The sequence below is a fragment of the Lichenostomus cassidix genome, chromosome 24 (assembly GCF_008360975.1).
Source record: "Lichenostomus cassidix isolate B80296 chromosome 24, HeHo_3.0, whole genome shotgun sequence".
In the NCBI taxonomy this organism is placed as follows: Eukaryota; Metazoa; Chordata; class Aves; order Passeriformes; family Meliphagidae; genus Lichenostomus; species Lichenostomus cassidix.
Genome location: NC_139504.1, coordinates 5,769,138 through 5,786,901, shown reverse-complemented (window position 1 = coordinate 5,786,901; position 17,764 = coordinate 5,769,138). Strand labels below are relative to the sequence as shown.

Sequence of the window (17,764 nt, the reverse complement as noted above, 5' to 3'; positions counted from 1 at the left end):
CCACCACTAATGGGCTGTAATTCACGTGGTGCCCGCCAGGCTGTATTTTTGTAATTTTTATCCCTTTGGGACGCTGGCCTATGATTTCCAGAGCACAGAGGAACATGGGAACAGCCTGGCCAGATGTGGGGCTGTGCTCAGCACCCCTTGTCTCGGAAAATGCTCCAGAGCAGGACATGGTGAGCAAGCAAAGAGCTTTACAAGAGCCACAGGTGGCAGCCTGGGCTGTCCCAGCAGCTCCTTGGGACAAAACTTTGCTCCCCCAGGGTATGGACAGTGCTCCAGGAGTGGAGGCAGAGTGGTGTCCAAGGATCTGCTTCATCTGAACAACATTTGGGAACAGCACAGCAGCAGTGGCCAAGAGGCTTCACAGGGAAATAATCACTTCTAATCTGCTTAGAAAACTTCATCCCTTGGGAAAACACAGCATACCTGCCCGTGGGGCTGGGGGGAGACACTGCTGGATGGCAGGTTTAAAGAAATAAATTCGTGTTAGGGCTGAAAGTGTTTCTCTGCTAAGAGAGACTTTCAGGAGAGCAATAACCCCTGGGTAGGTGAAATCCCCAGCAGAGGGACAGGTCTGCATGAGCTGAAATGTTGTTACCATTACTGCTCACAGGAACACAGCTCCAGCTGGATCAGGATGTTCCCAGGAGCTGAGGAACCTAAAACATCCCTTTTCTCCCAGCCATGTGGAGGGAGAAGGGCAGCAAGGGCCACCCCATCTCATCTCTCCCCCCTCCCCACAGACCCTTGGTACCTCAGCACGTCGCTGCCTCCTTCTCAGCCCATCCCGAAGAGCCATCTGCACGTGGAGCACTTCCAAAACATTTATTAGAAGAGTGCAGGGTGGCCAGGCTTCACAGGACCCTGCTGCAGCTGACCACAGGGCCAGGGAGAGGAGCAGGCAGCCTCTGCTCACCCTGGGGATCTCCCTGCGTGTCCCCAGCGCCCACAGGGAGACACTTGTTCCCTCGAGGAAATGTGTCCCTGCTGCGGCACGGGCAGGGAGGACAGGCTGGCTGTGCCACCCCAGCAGGCAGGAGGCACTCGGGCACTGCAGAGCTCACGGCGGGGAGGCGCAGGGCTGCCTCACACTGGGCACTGCTCTGCACCACGCTCCAGCGTGGCCTTTGGCTGCTGCGGGCTTCTGTCACACCTCCCACAGCCACCCCAGGGTGCAGAGCTGCCCCAGCCCTCCCCGGAGCGGACTGAGAGTGGCTGCAGCCCTGGGAGGGAGTGCTGGCTCGGACCAGATCCACGGCATGGAAAAATAAACAAAAAAGGCATTTCTCCCGCTGGGAGGGACATCAAGTAAAAGGCATTTCCTAAATCTGTCTGCAAACACGAGAGCAGCGGCCGCCCCTCCCAGAGGGTGGAACATCTGCACCTCGGGGCTCCCCTTCGTGACAAAGCCGCCAGCGTGGCCCCGGGGGTGTGACACAGCTGCCACATCCTGCTCCCCGAGGTGGCACAGCTGTGACCTGGCAAGAGGAGAGAGTTTTCCCTCCACAGGCACTGCTGGCAGCTCTCAGAGCTGAGCGTGCCTCGATGCTGCCAGGAAGCACTCGCACACCCTGTCCAGACAGCTCTATTTACAGGAGAAGAGCCACAGAGGTGGGACAAGGAGGTGTCCCCCAGCCAGCACGGCCAGCCGCTGGCATGGGCTGTGTCCCCCCAGGTCTGGCCAGGTCCTGTGCCCAGCCACCACCGTGTCACCCCTGGCACCAGCTGAGGGCAGGGTCGCTTTGCAGGTTCTGTTTTCAGAGTTCGGGGACAGCCACAGGTCCCTGGCTGCACGGACAGTCCAGAGAGAGTTGGGGGATTGGCTGGTGGCATCGTGCCCTGGCAGCAGCCCAGGGCAGTGGCAGTGCCAGCCAGGGAGGCACAGCCCAGGCAAGTGTCCATCCCGCTCTTAGTCGTTCTCGCTCTGCAAGGGACAGAGAGGAGAGCAGGGTGAGGTGTCAGGGGCTGGGCTGGGGGACAGTCCCTCTCCAGGGCCACCCTGCCTCGGCACAGCCCTGCCACCTCACCTCCATTTTGCTGTATATCCAGCTGAGGAGCTTTGTCACACGTGTGTACACTCCGGGCTTGTTCTTCTGGCCACATCCTGTCCCCCAGCTTGTCACCCCAGCCACATACCAGCGGCCGTCGTCCTCGCAGACCAGGGGCCCTCCGCTGTCACCCTGGCTCAGAGGGGCAGAGCAGTGAGGAGGGAGCACAGGAGACACCCAAAACGGGGCAGCTCTCCCCTGGGGTGCCCGCAGCTCACCTGGCAGGCGTCCTTCCCTCCCTGCAGGTAGCCGGCGCACATCATGCGGGGGGTCAGGTAGCCCTCGTACACCTTGTCGCTGTTGCAGATCTTGTAGTCGATCAGCTTCACCTCGGCCTCCCGCAGCTTCGGGGATGTGTTATCTGCAAGGCAGGAAGAGCTCTGGGGCAAGGGGGCCTCATCCCCTCCCCACCCTCTCCCCCCAGCTCTCGGCAGCAGCGAGGGAGGAAGCGGGTTTTTCTCGCAGGTCTTATTTCTGCAAAGCCTCGCTGCCGGGAGGGCAATCCCGAGAGTTATCCCTGCGGGAAAGCCCTGGAGGAGCACAGCGGGGCTGTGCTGGTGGGCAGGAGCTGCCTGCGGGGAGCCAGAGTCCTCCCTCACCTTCATTCTCCCTGGTTTTCCCGAAGCCGGTGATGAAGCAGGACCTGCCGGTCTGGAATCGCTGGCCGTACATGGGCAGGCAGGCGGGGCGAACCTGGGCTGGAGGGACACGGGAGGGGACAGGGACAGGAGGAAGGGATGAGTCACCCGGGAGAGACATGTCACAGCCCTGCAGCCAGGGAGGAGCGTGGCGCGCAGGAAAGGCTCTCCTCCCTGCCCACCCCAGCAGGGTCTCCCTGGCCACATGTGGGGCTGGTGGCACAGCTGAGCCCATGGCGGTGTGTGCCAAGCCCTTCCTGGCGAGGTGGCCACAGCAGAGTTGGATGCTCCATCTGGCAGCAGCACCATAATTCCGAGGTGACCTGCACAGCCTCTTGCTCCTGCCCATCCCCAGATCCTCCTTGTCCCCCAAACGTGACCCCAGCCAAGCCTGGGTGGGCTCTGAGGCCTCACCTGAGAGCGTCAGTGGCCTGGAGAGCTTCATGAGGGCGATGTCATAGTCGTCGTGGTCGTCACTGTAGTTGGAGTTGATGATGACCTGGGACACGGGGATGCCCTCCATGGGCTGCTTCAGGTCCGACACCCCTCCGTACACCTTCCAGTCGTCCAGGATCTTCACGCTGTTCCTGGCAGGGGGAGATGGGGCAGGAGGAGTGAGAGCTGGCCACGGGGCTGGGCTGGGTGCCCGGGCTGGCAGCAGCACTCACATGAAGAAGCAGTGGGCGGCGGTGAGCACCCACTGGGCGTCGATGATGGTGCCGCCGCAGATGTGGATGGGGCCGTACTGCACGCTGACCTGCCAGGGCCATTTGTTCACGGATGTCTCCTTTCCCCCGATGATCCGGCCAGAAATCCTCTGCCCGCAGGCTGGAGGGGAGAGCAGAGCTGGCAAACAGGCTCGGAGGGAAGGGTGACACACACAACATCCCCACCACCCAGGGCACCACATTGCTAGGGGCAGTGGGGACCAGGGAGGGCAATATTAGTTTTCTATCACCCAGAAAATTTGCTGCAAAATGCCCCATTTGCCCAACCCTGTGCAGAGAAGGGGAAAAGTGCTCCCAAGCCTGTGAAAATGGGGCCCACGCTCTGCCATGTCCCAGCCAGCTCCTTACTTGTGCATCGGAGTGAGACGTACTTTCCTGTGAGACACTGGGAGCTGCTGGAGAGAGGAGGGACAGCCAGCCTCAGCCCCATTCCTGCGGCAGCAGGGCAGGGGCAGGGCGGGAGGTGACCCTGTACCTGTTGAGGCTCTGCTGGATGGTGTCTCTCTCGTCAGTCACCGTGAGGCTCTTGCCAGGGACACGCAGGGGGATGTACTCGGTCTGTGATGCACTGGGAAGGGAGAGGACAAGCAGTGAGGGTCCTCATGCAGACACTGACCCCTCAGTCCCTGCTTTATGCCCAGAGCAGCGCTGGACACGACACCTTCCAGCGGGAAAACACAACCCTGGGGGAAACAGCACAGGCAGGGCAGGGGCCAGGCAGGGCCCCAGCACCCGAGCAGAACAACCCATCCTCCAGGAATTACTTCTGAAATCCCAGCTGCTGGCAGGTTTTCCTGGAGAAGGACTCATCCCAGTCACTGCTGCACACCGGCAGCCACTGGCTCTCGGTGCTGGAGTAGACGTGGAGCAAGGACTCGTCGGATGAGAAACGCACTGCAGGATGGAGCAGGAGGGTCAGGGCTGCCCAGCACCCCGGGAATCCCCTCGTTCCCCCCATCCCAGCCCCCAGGGTCTCACCACAGCCCAGCTCATCGCTCCTCTGCGAGCAGTCGACGATTCCATCGCAGCGCACGGCGCTGTCCTTGCAGCTCTCTGCTGGCTCCTTGTACACGATGCCCGTCTGGGAACGCCAGAACATGACTGGAAGCAGGAGAACACCACGCTGAGGCTGGGATTGGCCATGGGTGAGGGGCTGTGACCCACCTGGGTGGGCATCCAGAGGTGTGCCAGGCACAGGAGCATTCCAAATCACTGGGTGTGAGCGTGAGGTGTGTTTGAGCCAAGAGCGAGGAGCTGCTGGACACAGAGCTGGAGGAGCACTGGCCACCCTGAGCACCCCCGTGCTGCCCAGCTGCTGCAAGCCCCTCTCCCTGCACCCACAGTCAGCCTGTGAGTGCTTCAGACCCACCAGCTGGAGAGGGGGCAGCTGGATGTCACCAGAATTAAAGGGATTCCCTGCTGTCTGTGCCTGTTCTGCTGTGGATCACAATTTGTTTGGCAGATCCTGCCTCGGGGTGGGTGACTGTGGGTGCTCATGGGGTGTCCCACTGCCCACCAAAGTGAGCCCAGCAGAAAGAAAGCACACTGCATCCTCAAATCCCCCAAATACTGCCATCAGCCCAGGCAGAGCTCCTTTTTTCCTTTCCCCAGCTCCCGTCCCTCCACCAGATGTCAGGAACACTCAGGGAATGGGAAGAGCACATCTCTGCCTCTGGGCCAGGGGCTTCCCTCTGGCACTTCCCAGCATGGCTATCCCCAGACTCTGCTGTCCCCCAGCCCCTCTGAGGTCCCCTCTAGGAGCCTGGAGCCCCCCCAGGCTGGGACTTCACTCACACAGCAGGATGAGGGCGATGAGCAGCACGATGAGGACGGAGACGCAGAAGACGAGTGCAAGACGGCGTTGGCTCATGCAGGGAGCTCTGAACATGGAGGATCCTGGCAGCGGGGCAGAGGCAGGGTCAGGGCGGGCAGCTGCCTCCCCAGGGCACCCAGACCCTGCTGCCCAGCCCTGGGCTGTGGGAGAGCAGGGCAATGCCCGCTGTCCTCTCTCTCACCCCCTGTGCCCCTCTCACCCCCAGGGAAACACCAGCCCGTGGCTGTCTGTGCCACCCCTGCCTCCCTCCATCCCTCCCCATCCTGGGTGGCACCAGGGACAGGGACCGCCCTGGGCGCCATCCTTACGTGAGCTGTCGCAGGCCGAGCAGGGGCTCGGGGCCGGGCCGGACTCGGGGCTGTAGGGTTTGAAGCTGATGCCCAGGACGTTCTCTCGAGGCTGCGCAGGTCGGGCACCGAAGATGCTGCTGACCGTGGAGACATGGAGGAGGCTGGGGGTGACACTGCTGGGCGAGGCAGTGGTCTGTGGGCAGAGGGGACTGTCACCAGCGGTGACTGATGCCTGTTGGAGAGTCCCCCAGCTGCCACCCCCCAGCTGTGGAGGTAAAAGTGACACGGAGCTGAGCCTCCCTGGCGCCACAACCAGCCTGTTCCTCACAGTGCCAGGAGCCTCGTGGAGAGTCACCACCCCAGCGCCTCTCTCTGTACCACCACCTGAGCCATGTCCCAAAACCTCGTTGCCACTGGGCTTTTCCCCTTCAGGTGGCTGAACTCCCCAGAGCCATCGCCGTGAGCCGAGCAATCAGCCGGGTATTTGGCACGGCGACAGTCACGCTGTGGCCCAGTTCCACGGGGCCAGTGCCCCAATTTATGCATCTATCCTTAATTAGCCATTTGAAAAATACAGTGCAATTTCCAGCTCTCGTTTAGTAATACTTAATAATCGGTGTTTTCCAAGCCCTGAAACGTCCTGCACCCTGGAATGCTGCTCTGCAGTTGTGTCACTCCCGATCCGTGAATTCACAAAAGAATATGTATCTGTTTCCTTTCTTCAAAATACACTCTTCAAAATGCTCCTTCAGTGACAGAAGCTAGAGCCTCTCATTATCCTTCAGAGAGGACCTGTGAACAAATTCTAAAATAAATGCTGCTTCCTCTACCTTTTGTTGGATGGATGGGGCTTGGAGCAACCTGGTTTGGTGGAAAGTGTCCCTGCCCATGGCAGGGGGCTGGAACTGGGTGAGCTTTAAGTCCCTTTCAATCCAAACCATTCTGGGATTTTGTGACAGCACTTCTGAAGGGAAACCCCGGGAAAAGTGGAGCCACCATCCCACAGGGATGACTTACCAGCCAGAGATGGGCTTCAACACATCCCTCTGGAAAACTGCCTCTGATTTTTGGCCCTGCTCTGCTAGAGATCACCTTTCCCCAGGAGCAGAAACCATCCCTTTCCCTGCCAAGCCAGGGAGCAGCGCACGGGCTGGAGAACAGCAGGATGGGGACACGGGGACAGCGGGGACACTGCTGGGTTTTCTCTCCCCTCGTGTTTCCTGCCGGGAACCAGGAGCCCTAATGAGCAGGTCGAGAGGCTGCTGGGGCTGGTGCTTTGTAACTGCGGCTGTGCCCTCGCTTGCAATGCGGTGCTGTAACTTCCTGGGCATTATCTGTGACTCACGGCCCGGCGTGGCCACGCGTCCGCGCAGGGTCCGAGCGCAGCTCAGCCCCACCGGGACACGCCTGCCCTGCTCGGCTGTGCCTGCGGAGCTCAGCGCCGCGGAGCCGGCGGGCACGGCACCCCGGGCTCCGGGAGCGGCAGGGCCACCCGCCCTGGCCAGCAGCGGGCTGTGCAGGGCCACCCCCGGCACGAACCTCCTCCCGCCCCGCGGGCCCTTGGCACAAGCACCGCTAATGTCCCCCGGCCACGGGGAGCCACCTCCCCACTCGTGTCGGGCTCCCCGGGCTGCTGTGCATGGGGAGGAGCAGAGAGAGGCGCTTTGCGGAGCAGAGACACTTTCTGCTTCTCAGCATCAGCCCTACTCTCACCCTTCCCCGCCAGACAGCAGGAACGAGCCTGGGTGTGCTCCAGGTTTCCTCACATCTGGATTTCCCAGCATCTGGATTTCCCAGCAGTGCTGCAGCCTTGCCTTGTCCCAAAGGTGCCAAGGAGCCCAGGAGAGCCCCTCAGTTTTCTCCCCGAGGCTGGGAGGGCTGGAGGTGCCCTGCAGTGCCCTACCCGATTGAAACTGAGCAGCCACAACACTGATGGGATTTAAGTTTTCAGGTGCCCACACTGTGGGGCATCCCTGGGTACCTTCAGTGCCCACTGTTGGTGACAGCCAGAGCTGTGGCAGGTCTTGGACAAAGCAATGTGGGGATGCCAGGAACCCTTCCTGCAAAAAGAATTTGTCCTGTCCACATATAAGATGGGGTTTTTGTAAATACCCTTTTACCCTGGCATTTGTGTGCTACCTCCACACATCTGATATTTCACCTCTCACCCTGCAGCAGCTGAAACCCTTTGCTTATCAGACCAGCAGAACGACAATCCTCCAAAGGAAAAAACCTCTCCATTACACTCAGAAAACACAGCCCAGCTTCCCCGGGGAGCCAGCAGTGCTGGATGCCACAGCACTCCCACCTCCAGAGTGCAAATATATCAAATTAACACCGAAACATGCCACAGGTCAAACCACTCTGAGCGCTCCTCAGCAGGAAGCACATGCCCTTTCTTACACTCAGCTAAACTTCCAGCTGCTTATTTCCTTGAAAGTCTAAAGTCTAAGTTATTTTGTGGGCCTATCAAAGGAGCTAACAGAGCTCTTGCCACGGCTCCAGGTAAGCAGTGCAGAGATGCAGCAGAGAAAACAGTGGAGGTTTCACAGAGATGTTTGTGATGAGGAGAGCGCGTGACCCCAGTGAGTGAGCACAAGCTCCTGCCCACAAAACCTTTACTCATCCTTCACTGGCTTTTGAGTAAAAGTCAGAGGCAGAGCCGAGCGTGGATGGCACACGCAGCTGTGGTTTGAGCCCTTTCCCCGACAGCCTCTCTGCAAGTGCTCTTCCAGCCATGAGAGTGATCCACGCCACAGGCAGCTGTGGGGAGGGCAGCACAGCCAGCCCTGTCTGTGGCACAGTGGCTTTCCCAGGACAGCCAGGAGAGATGCTGGGGACACTCAGGGACTCCTGGCCAGCTTTGCTCACCGTGCAGACCACTAGACACTGCCTGTCTGCAACATGAGCCCTTTGCTGAACCTGTCAGGAGTGGAAACATCACCTCGCTCCCTGGGCAAGGCACCCGAACCACAGAGAGCAGCCCTGAGCTGCCTGTCCCCTTTGCACCATGAGCTGCTGAGTGCACTGAGCTGCAGCTCTGCACCCTGACATGGCAGGAAGGCCCCCAAACCCCGGGCAGCAGAGGACAAGCACCAGGGGAAAGGTGATCCAGGCTGGGCTGGAGGCTCAGGATCCAGGGAAACCAGCCAGCAGTCACCCACAGTTTCGGAGTGGGAGGGAAAGCGGAAGCCAGGGAACACCTGAGTGTTGCAACCAGACCCAGGGCCCAGCAGTTTCTCGGAGGAGCAGAAGGATACAGGAACTTCCCAAAATCCGGAGCATCAAGAGGGGGAGAGGGAGGCAGCCTGGCTTAAACAAACTGGAAGGAGCTGTCTCAGTGGGTGACCACCCTCCCTGCTGCCCTCACCTGCTCACAGACCCGTGTCCAGGCTGGGAACTCCTCCACCTGCTTGTGAAGCACTGATTGTCTGCGCAGAGCAGCTCAGCCAGCTCACAACAGAGACATTGTCCTCGCCGGGGACAAAGCCATCCCCAGCCCGTGAGAGCCCCTGACCACTCCGGGTGACACCAGCTCGAGTGCCACAGCTGAGAGGGGCCTGCCTGGGAGGGGACAGACCCCAGCCCCAGGACAGGGTGAGAGGACACTGCCAGGACCCCAATACACACAGTGAAGTGAAACCCCAAAGCACAAAAGGGACGCTTTGCAAGTTCACTTTGCAAAGACACTTTGACAGCTCCTGGCCCACTGTCACCATGCAGTGATGCCACCCTGCTTTGGGGCCACCCAGAGCTGGGACCCCTCTGCAGCTCCTCAGACCCAGCCAGGGTCCTTCACAGATCCCAGGCAAGGGACAGGAAGAGGACAGTTTTGGAGCTGGCCCTGCCTCCCCTGCAGCCCCATCCACCCCGTCACCGCCGGCTTTGTTCCGGATGTCGCTGGCACGGCCGGCGCTGCTCAGCACGGTAATTACTCGCTGCCTCGCCCGGTGCCCGGCCGGGATGGATGTTTTCCTCATGACAGGATGCTCAGCAAAGCCCCACATCCAGGGCTGAGCAGGTCCCAGTCAGCCCATCCCCGAAGGGCTCAGGGACACGCCAAGCGGCACCAGAGCCCTCTGACAGCACCAACTGGTCCCCTCAGATCCCAGCTCCAGCGAGGCAGAGTGCCCGAGAGCCTCGACAGCTCTGCCAGCACGGGGCTGACCCCGGCGATGCTGATGTCCCTCCCTGCCTGTGCCAAGGGGTGTCAGAGGCAGCAGCTCCCCAGGCTGCTCCCCCATCCCTTCTCCACTCCGGCTGCTGTGAAGAAACACCCCGGAGAGGAGGGGGAGGCTGGACCTTCCACCAAACCCCGAGAGGAGCGGATCCACCCATCCCCGGAGCCCCCCGCGCCCCCAGCCGGGTCCGAGCGGGAGCCGCCGCACTTACCGGGGAGGTTTTGCCGTCCATGGGCCGGGATGGGGCTGGGCTGGGCTCAGAGCTGCGGCACGGCCATGCCAGCAGCGCGGTGCCGAGCAGAGCCAGCTCCGCGGGGCCGGGGCAGGAGGTGTTTGGCGAGCGGCTCGTACGTCAGTGCCAGCAGCAAACCTGTCCGACCTGCCGCCCGGCCCCGGCGCCGCCGGTTTCCCAACCGCTCCAGGCACAGCCTGCAAAACACCTGCCCCGTGCCGGCCCGGGGATGTGGGGCAGGGCAGTGGGGCCTTGGGAGGCTGGTGACACCTGGCCCCGGGGAAGAGCAGCATCCTCGCCGCTCTCCTGGCTGCCAGCCCACCCTTCCTCCCCCTGTGCCCACCAAGCACTCACCCACAGCTCTCCTGCCCGGCCAAGTGCAGGAGGGGATGCACAGCCTTGCCCAACCCCAGGAAAACCTCCCTGGTGTGACCCAGAAGCCAAGAATTCCCTGTTCCAAGGGACAGGAAATGCTGTTTCCCTCTAGCTTCTCTAGAAGCCTTTTCACTCCTTCGCTAGTGGAGTGATGCTTCTTCCAGGAGCCAGCAGCAGCCTCCTGCCCCTCCTGCAGGCACAACCTGGGGGATGTTCTGTGTAACCTAGAACTCAGGTAGAAACAGGTAAAAATATCCAGATTAAAGGAAAAAGCTTAGCTTCATTCAGTGCTTTCTGATATCCATGACCCTCACACGTTTCTCCTGGCATTATTCATAGTGTAAGTCCCTTATTCATCCAGCTCCCCACTCACACCTGCCCATCGGAAGGCAGGAGGCAAGCAGGGACATCCAAGCTTAGAGGGACCCTGCTGCAAAGCTCCTTCCTTTCAAGGCAGGAAACCTTGGGTTGGATCCCTCTGACCCCTGCTGCTCTCAGGATTCCCCCTCTCTAGGGTGGTTCTGAGCCAACCCTCACTTCTCTGTAATTTTCACAGCCAGGAGTGGTTTTGGGGTTTTTTGTTTGCTTTTTGTACCCCTGCAGGCTGTGTCTGCTGAGTGCCAGGGCTGGCCAAGCCCTGAGCTGCATCCCCAGGCAGCCCTGATCCAGCCGTGCCCTCCTGACCTGCTGCATCCACTTCAAAAAGGGATTCTCAGAAAACAGCTCCAGGTGACAACTCCAGGAATCATTCATTGCTTGGTGTTTCCACAAAGCCACCTACGGCAAGCAAGTTCCAGAGAACAGGGTGTGTGGCTTGGCCCCAGCAGCCTGATAAATGTCAGCATGTACAGCAGCTCCCGGGTGAGATCCTCACCTGTTGCTAACTGCTGCTGGGAGCTCTCCCTGCACCCTGAGAGGAGCTAAAACACACAGCCAGAGCCTGCTGCACCAGCCCAGGGGAGCTGCTCCAACCCCCAGGCACGAGGGAACTGGGGAGAGGATCACTGTGTCCTGTGCAGAGCAGCCCTCCGGCCCCATCCCTGCTCTGCTGGGTGCAGCAGCACCTGTCTGACCCTGCTGTCACCCTGGGGAAACCTCCTGAGGGATAGCAGGGAGGAAAACACAGCGATCCAGGTGCTCCTGGGCTGGGTTTCTCTGCAGGGTGTCCACGGGAAGGCATTTCAGGGTCAGCCCCATCACCCCCAGGTCACACTGTCCCTCAGCAGCCTCTCCGGTGGCAGCTGGCAGTGCTGTCCCTGCAGAGCTCAGATGCAAGCCTGAGTTCCACTTGCCATCCAAGCATTCTGCGGAACTCTCGTTCCTCCTCACCCTCTTTCATTTTCCCCTGAATTGCCAACCACTTCTCCCAAGCCCCAGAGCAGCCTCACCCACAGGGCAGCCCCACGGTGGCTTTTCCACACAGCTCCCTTTCCTGGATTTTGGTCCCGTGGCTTTTAATTGTCATTACCTTACACAAAACACGGTCTGTGGCTTTGAGTGGGACAGGCTGTGCTTCATCTCAGGACTCCTCAGCTCTGTGGCTGCCAGATGTGACTCAGGGCTCAGAGCAGAGTGGAAGGACATCAGCTGCTCTGCCCGGGACGGGGGGATGAACCCAAGGCAGGGAGGGGATCTGCTGATGGTGCTCCGACCAGGCTGTGGGTTTGTGGAAACCCTTGGCCTGCAGGAGGAAGGATAAGTCAGGGAAAACAGCAGAAATCTCCCACGTCAGGCATTTAAGATGGTTCTTCAATGAGGAACCTGCAGTCCTGCACATCTGTGCCCACCATGACGCTCTGAGTCTGTCCAGAGCCCTTTTGGTTTCTCTTGCTCATTTTGTCTGTGTTCTTTCCACCAACTCCCCACTGGGAAACTCCTCTTTTTGGGGAAAATCACCCTCCATCATCACATGGGAGACCCAGAAAACCCCTCGAGCAACCTCTGAGGCAAAGCAGAGGACTCACAAGCCGCTGGGTGGTGATTTCAGTCCCAGCATCAACAGGGATGGTGACATTGCCATGGGGCAGAACCCACAGCCACGGGATCACAGACATACCTGGGGGGCTGCCAGAGCTCTGGGGACATCATCAGACCCTCTGTCACACGGGATTCCAGCTGCTAGCCCTGTGTGAGGGTGCTTGGGGGGCACAGGGTAGCCCAGAGGGTGTCACTCAGCCCCAGAATTGGAAAAAGGGGAATTGCAGGCTGAGCCCAAAAGAAGGGAAAGCCAGAACCCCTTCCTGGGACTGCAGGGCTGGTTAGAGCCTGGCTGGATTGACCTGCTGGCACGACAGGACACGGTGCTGTGCTCAGCAGAACCCCTGTGACAGGTCACTCACCTGTGCCCTGCTTTTAACACCTCATTTCATGACAAAGCAGCAAAGGCAGAGACATCATTTACCTCTACTTGCCTTTCTCAGCACTGCCGCGCTTTGCTCAGAAAAGCCCCCAGAACTCTTCCTTTAAACCTGCTGTCGGAAATGCCCAGCCCGGGCTGAGGCTTTGCCGCGGGCTGAGTGGGTGGACAACGAAGAGAAGTGGAAGTGGCTGCAGAGTGACTTTGCTGGCGCTGCTTTAACGCCTCCGAGACGTCACTGAGCCAACCCCCGGGGGAAAAACGAGCGCTCGGCTCCCTCCGAGGCAGAGCTCAGCCCCGCGCTCACCGTGCTGCCACGGAGGATGCTGAGGGGCCATGGTCCCCTGTGCCACCGCCCTGGCGCTGTGCCTGGCACTGCTCCTTGCCTGCCCCACGCACGGTGAGTCTCTCCTGCTGGTTTGCATCTCCCTGCTGGCTGGGCTGAGCCCCACGGCTCCGGGTGGCTTCCTTGGGAAGGGGGAGCAGGCAGGGGGGGTTGGAGCCACAGCTTGGACAGCTTGGCTGGGGTCTCAGCCCTCAGATGGGTGCTGTGGAGCAGGACACGGCCAGGGCTCCCTGCTCACCGCTTGCCTTTCATTGCTGTTTGGGACCCCAAGGGCTCAGCGAGGGGCAGCAGCCTCGCTTGTCCCCACTGGTGTGACCACGAGAGGCTGTGGACACTGAGGACACAGTGCTGTTTGCCAGCAGACAGCAGCTGCCGGGGAAACCTGCTAGGGAAAGGTGGCAGATGTTATCAGCGAGGCTTTTCTGGCAGGTGACAACACCGAAATGAGGCAGGAGGTGTGAAAATTCTGGTTTCATCCGGGCAGCCGATGAGCAAAACAGGAAAGCCGAGTCCAAACAGAGCTGGTGACGAGCGGCTGGGGATGGGGGATGCAAATACAGCTCCTCTCTCGGGGCAGAAAAGCACAGGGAAGCCCCAGCTGGGCTGAGCTGAGCTGTCCCCGGAGAAAGAGGAAGGAGAAGAGGGGGATGAGCAAATGCTGGAAGTCGGAAAACGAAATCTGGGGAGAAGCTTTCAGGTTTCGGGTGGTCAGCGCTGTGATGTCACCCGTCACGGGGTGATGCTCCAGCAGGCCATCCCAGGGCTCCTGTGGCGACAGGGGGGACAGGGCTGTGCGGCCCCTCCTGAGCTCCCGGTGTGTCCCCAGGTGAGGGGCTGGCCAGTCCCCGGGGTGTGCGCTTCGAGGCGGAGGTGGCACTGCACCTGCTGAGGTGGGAGCCAGGGCACGGCTGTCCCAACAACACCCGCTACGACGTGGAGTACATAGTGTGAGTAACACCGCTGGGGAACGCCGGGTGCTGTCCTGGCCGGGATCTGAGCCCAGCTCTCCGCTCACCCCCGCTGCTTCTCCCCGCAGATATGGCTCGAATGTCCCCTGGACAGCCATCCCAGAGTGCGGGATGATCTCGGGGCACTCCTGTGACCTCACCCGCTACACCCTGGATCCCGAGCGGCGCTACTTCGCGCGGGTCAGGGCTGTGTGCGGGAACGACACATCCCGATGGAACAGGACCAACGCCTTCTCCCCGCAGGAAGGTGAGCTGGGGTTTGCTTCCATCCATCCTGCGCTGGGTTGGTGAGGTCAGGGGGCCAAACCGCCTGGAAAGAACTGCGGGACGAATGAAAGCAGGGATGTTTCTGTCCATGCCTCCCTGGAGGGCAGGCGGGCTGCGCAGTAGGGTGGCACAACCCGAGGGTGGGTGGGACATTCGCAGCTCAGGCTGGTGCTGCACAGAGCTGTGAACAGGAAATCACCCTGACCTGCTCTTGTGACTGATTTGCTTCCAGCCAGCCCGCGCCTGGCGGGCCAGAGCCTCTCGGTGACGGGCAACTCCATCCGGGTGCAGCTGGAGCCGCTCCTCCGCTCCGGGAAGCACACAGAGGAGTACAGGGAATTCCAGAAGAAAATGGCCCGGTACCGAGTGTTCGTCAGGAGGACACAGGACAACCACACGGTGAGATGAATTGCTGCTCCCGTGTTGTCCCCATCTGTCCCGCACGGTGCTGCTCAAGTGGAAAAACAGATTGTTAAAGCACGGTCTTTTCTTTAAGGGTAAATGCTGGGCTTTCTCACAGCACCACAGAGAGGTTTCTCTGAATGTTTATGGCAGAGTTTTCCAGCTCTTGTGGGGATTTTGGGTCTAGCTGCTGTCATCATTATCGCAGCACACCCTGGGGACTTTCCCCGGGGGACAGCGGAGGAGGAAGGAAAGCAGGGCTGGGGGCTCTCAGGTACCAACCTGTGCTGTTTGTTGCAGTTCACAGTGGTGAAGAGCAGCACAGAGTTCACCATCAGTGGCCTGTTCTGGGTCACAGAGTACTGCCTGAGCGTGGAGATCAGCATGGCCAACCGGCCTGTCCTTGGCAAACGCAGCGCCGAGCAGTGTGTCACCACCGGCCACAGGGACAGTAAGTGACACCCGGGGCAGGGGGGACTCACAGGATGCAGACCCCCCAGGAATCTCCTGGCTGTGTGAATGTGGGGGTCCAGGCCAGGGCAGCCTCTCTGTGCTGTGTGTGCTCTGAGGAATCCTCTCCCCCCTCACCTGCTCACCTCCTCTCTTACAGGGAGCGCAGAGCTTCTCCCCACCATCCTCAGCTCCTCCTCCATCATCCTGTCACTCCTGGGCCTGCTGGGGGCTCTGCTGGTGCTCACCTACGTGAGGAAACCTGCGAGGACACCTTCTGTCCTGGTAAGGCAGGGACAGTGCCTTTGCGGCCAGAGCAAGGCTGCAGGTTTGGGGACAGCCGGGACAGCCAGGCACCAGCCAGGGATGAAGCACAGCTCACTCCCTCTTTCTCTCCCTCCCAGAAGTCCTTCATGAAGGAGAGCTCGCTCTGGGTGGAGCATGAGCCCCCATCCTGGGCCGGCCTGCATGCAGACTCCATCCATCAGCTCTTCCTGTGCCAGAAGGAGCCCCAGCTGGACAGCAGCCCTGGCAGCAGCACCAGCACAGCCCAGCTGCCCCTGGAGAGGAACTGGAGGCTTCCAGCATGGCCCAAGGACCAGCTGTGCCTGCTGGGGCCCACGGGGAGCAGGGACAGCAGTGGCACCAGCACCGACAGTGGCATCTGCCTGCACATCCCCTCCTCCTCCTCCTCCCTGAGCTGCTCCGTGGGCCCTGAGCCCCAGGGCTACAGGCAGCAGCTGCCCCGCGGTGAGGACAGTGGGGTGGGCTTGGAGAGCTCCTGCCCTGCTCCTGGCTGCTCCTCTGGCAGTGAGAATGCCAGCCCAGGGCAGCCCGGGCTCTCCCCTGCCACCGGCCAGGAAGATGTGGAGTTCCGGGGCTACCTGCAGCAGTCCAAGGGCACCGTGGAGCCAGAGCAGGGCCTGGGCAAGGCAATGTCCCTCCTGGGCTGTGCAGGGGCTGTGCAGGGCCTGGGCAGCACTGACACCGTGCTGGACATGCAGTGCTCCGAGCTGCCTGTGTCCAAAGGGTACCTGAAGCAGTCCTCACCAGAGCATCCCCTCACACAGGACCTTGCTCCACAGCCAGCCCCTGCCTGGGACTTTTCCAGCCAGGTGGGGATGCAAGCCCCTGCTCTGCTGGGCTGGGGGGCTCCAGGTGCTGCTCTGACCTCCAAAGCCAGCCCTGAGCTCCTGAAACCTCCCTTCGACCTGAGCATCTTCAACAGCACTGACTTCCTGGGGACACTGCCGCTCATCTCCAGCCTCAGCTCCGACTGGATCACGCTGCCCACCAAGCCCCTGAGCCTGCTCAGTGGGGACAGCAAGGACAGCCGCCTGTGACCTGTCCCCTGGGGCCACCAGCCCTGCACACTGACCCAACTACCTCGCCTGCCCACTGCCCGTGGGGAGCAGCCACTGGATAAGCTACACCGACCCCTGAATGTTCACTGTGCTGGGCCCAGAGCTGGCCAGTCCTGCTGTGGACAGCCCCCAGCATGTTCCTCCAGCCAGGGAGACAGGGATGGGCTGGGCTGTGCTGGAGGAGCTCATCCTGACCGCCTGGGACCACCAAGGATACACACCAGGATGTCTCCCAAGGGTGACTCTGCCTTGTCTGCCCTCCTCAGCAGCCCAGCATGGGCCACAGGGCCACCCTCGGGGCTGGGCCAGCCCTGTGCTTCCTGTTCCCCTTTTCCTGGGCCAGCACTGGGCTCCTCCTGCTGATGCCATCCCGACCTTTCACAACACAGAGACTGAAGCGAAGGCAGCCTGACATCAGCACCCAGCTGCTGGCAGCATGGGGCTCCTGCCCTGCCTGACCTCACACGGAGGGAGGGAGGGACTTTTCTGACCCTACAGAGACCCTTCAGCATCCTCTGGGAGACCCCAGGACAGGATATGGGATGCATCAATGAGCCCAGCGTGAGCCAGGGCAGTCCTACCCACACTATGGTCTGTGTTCTGCCTCTGTTAGATACAGACGTTATTTATTGCATTTCGTTTGTAAATACAGAAAGGATGTGGTGTTATTTATTTGGTCCATTTATCCGTTCATCCTCTCCTGAGGTCAAGCTGAGCTTTCTGTTTCCAGATTTGGACATTCCCCACTGGCAAACAGCAATGTGCCTTTGCCTCACGTGGGGAAGGGTTTCCACATCACAAGTGGGAAAAGGAGAACCAAGCCGGCTCTCCAGGAGCTTCTCACACACCTGAGTTCCTGGGTGGCTATCCCAGGGGAATTTTGGGAGCACTCACCAGAGGAGCAGCAGGGAAAAGCTGCTGGGCTGCTCCCAGTGATTCCAGAGGGATGTGACACCTGGGGACATCAGCAGGGAAGCACAGGAGCAGAACAGGACAAACCCAGGGGTGGAGGGAGCCATGAGAGACAACAATCAGTGCTCTGCTCAGCGACGTGGTGTTCAGTCATAGGTTGGACTCGATGATCTCAGAGGTCTTTTCCAGCCTAATTGATTCTGTGATGCTGTGAGCAGCTGTCGTCAGAATGGAAACAGGATGAGATGAACAGCTCACCCTGGGCCACGTCTGCCTGCTGCCAGGGCACAGGGAAGTTTTTCCGAAAGTCACTCCATTTCCAGGAACCGTCACAGTGGGATAGTCCCAGTAAAACTGCTGGTGGAAA

The 17,764-nt window shown here is 60.4% G+C and overlaps 2 protein-coding genes across 6 annotated transcripts; one reads left to right on the top strand and one right to left on the bottom strand.

Moving 5' to 3' along the window:
• Positions 1-816: 816 nt before the first annotated feature.
• On the bottom strand, positions 817-12,987 carry TMPRSS13 (transmembrane serine protease 13). 5 transcript variants are annotated; one of them, XM_085081819.1, is made up of 15 exons: positions 12,389-12,987; positions 11,801-12,013; positions 9,937-11,109; positions 5,563-5,737; positions 5,215-5,316; positions 4,399-4,521; positions 4,185-4,314; positions 3,896-3,988; positions 3,769-3,815; positions 3,361-3,520; positions 3,107-3,279; positions 2,654-2,752; positions 2,273-2,415; positions 2,034-2,186; positions 817-1,930 (listed from the first exon to the last, which is right to left on the bottom strand). In XM_085081819.1, the coding sequence occupies exons 3-15, from the start codon at positions 9,955-9,957 to the stop codon at positions 1,916-1,918; spliced, it is 1,434 nt and encodes a 477-aa protein (XP_084937945.1). In that variant the 5' UTR covers positions 9,958-11,109; positions 11,801-12,013; positions 12,389-12,987; the 3' UTR covers positions 817-1,915. The 5 variants fall into 5 exon arrangements, with proteins under 5 accessions (XP_084937945.1, XP_084937947.1, XP_084937948.1 ...); XM_085081821.1 differs by having other exon boundaries at positions 3,769-3,812; XM_085081822.1 differs by lacking the exon at positions 9,937-11,109.
• Positions 12,975-17,157, top strand: IL10RA (interleukin 10 receptor subunit alpha). Its single transcript, XM_085081815.1, has 7 exons — positions 12,975-13,088; positions 13,861-13,981; positions 14,071-14,249; positions 14,502-14,668; positions 14,972-15,122; positions 15,282-15,406; positions 15,526-17,157. The coding sequence occupies exons 1-7, from the start codon at positions 13,025-13,027 to the stop codon at positions 16,462-16,464; spliced, it is 1,746 nt and encodes a 581-aa protein (XP_084937941.1). The 5' UTR covers positions 12,975-13,024; the 3' UTR covers positions 16,465-17,157.
• Positions 17,158-17,764: the final 607 nt, after the last annotated feature.

What these genes read in the sequence shown, in the direction of transcription:
- TMPRSS13 (XM_085081819.1), bottom strand. Translation starts at nt 9,957, where the DNA reads ATGGACGGCAAAACCTCCCCG. An exon ending in ATCCAGCAGAGCCTCAACAG is followed by an intron (nt 3,816 to 3,895) that starts GTACAGGGTCAC and finishes TCCTCTCTCCAG; the next exon opens with CAGCTCCCAGTGTCTCACAG. An exon ending in GAGGGAAGGACGCCTGCCAG is followed by an intron (nt 2,187 to 2,272) that starts GTGAGCTGCGGG and finishes CCTCTGAGCCAG; the next exon opens with GGTGACAGCGGAGGGCCCCT.
- IL10RA (XM_085081815.1), top strand. Translation starts at nt 13,025, where the DNA reads ATGGTCCCCTGTGCCACCGCCCTGGCGCTGTGCCTGGCACTGCTCCTT. An exon ending in CGCCTTCTCCCCGCAGGAAG is followed by an intron (nt 14,250 to 14,501) that starts GTGAGCTGGGGT and finishes ATTTGCTTCCAG; the next exon opens with CCAGCCCGCGCCTGGCGGGC. An exon ending in GGACACAGGACAACCACACG is followed by an intron (nt 14,669 to 14,971) that starts GTGAGATGAATT and finishes TGTTTGTTGCAG; the next exon opens with TTCACAGTGGTGAAGAGCAG.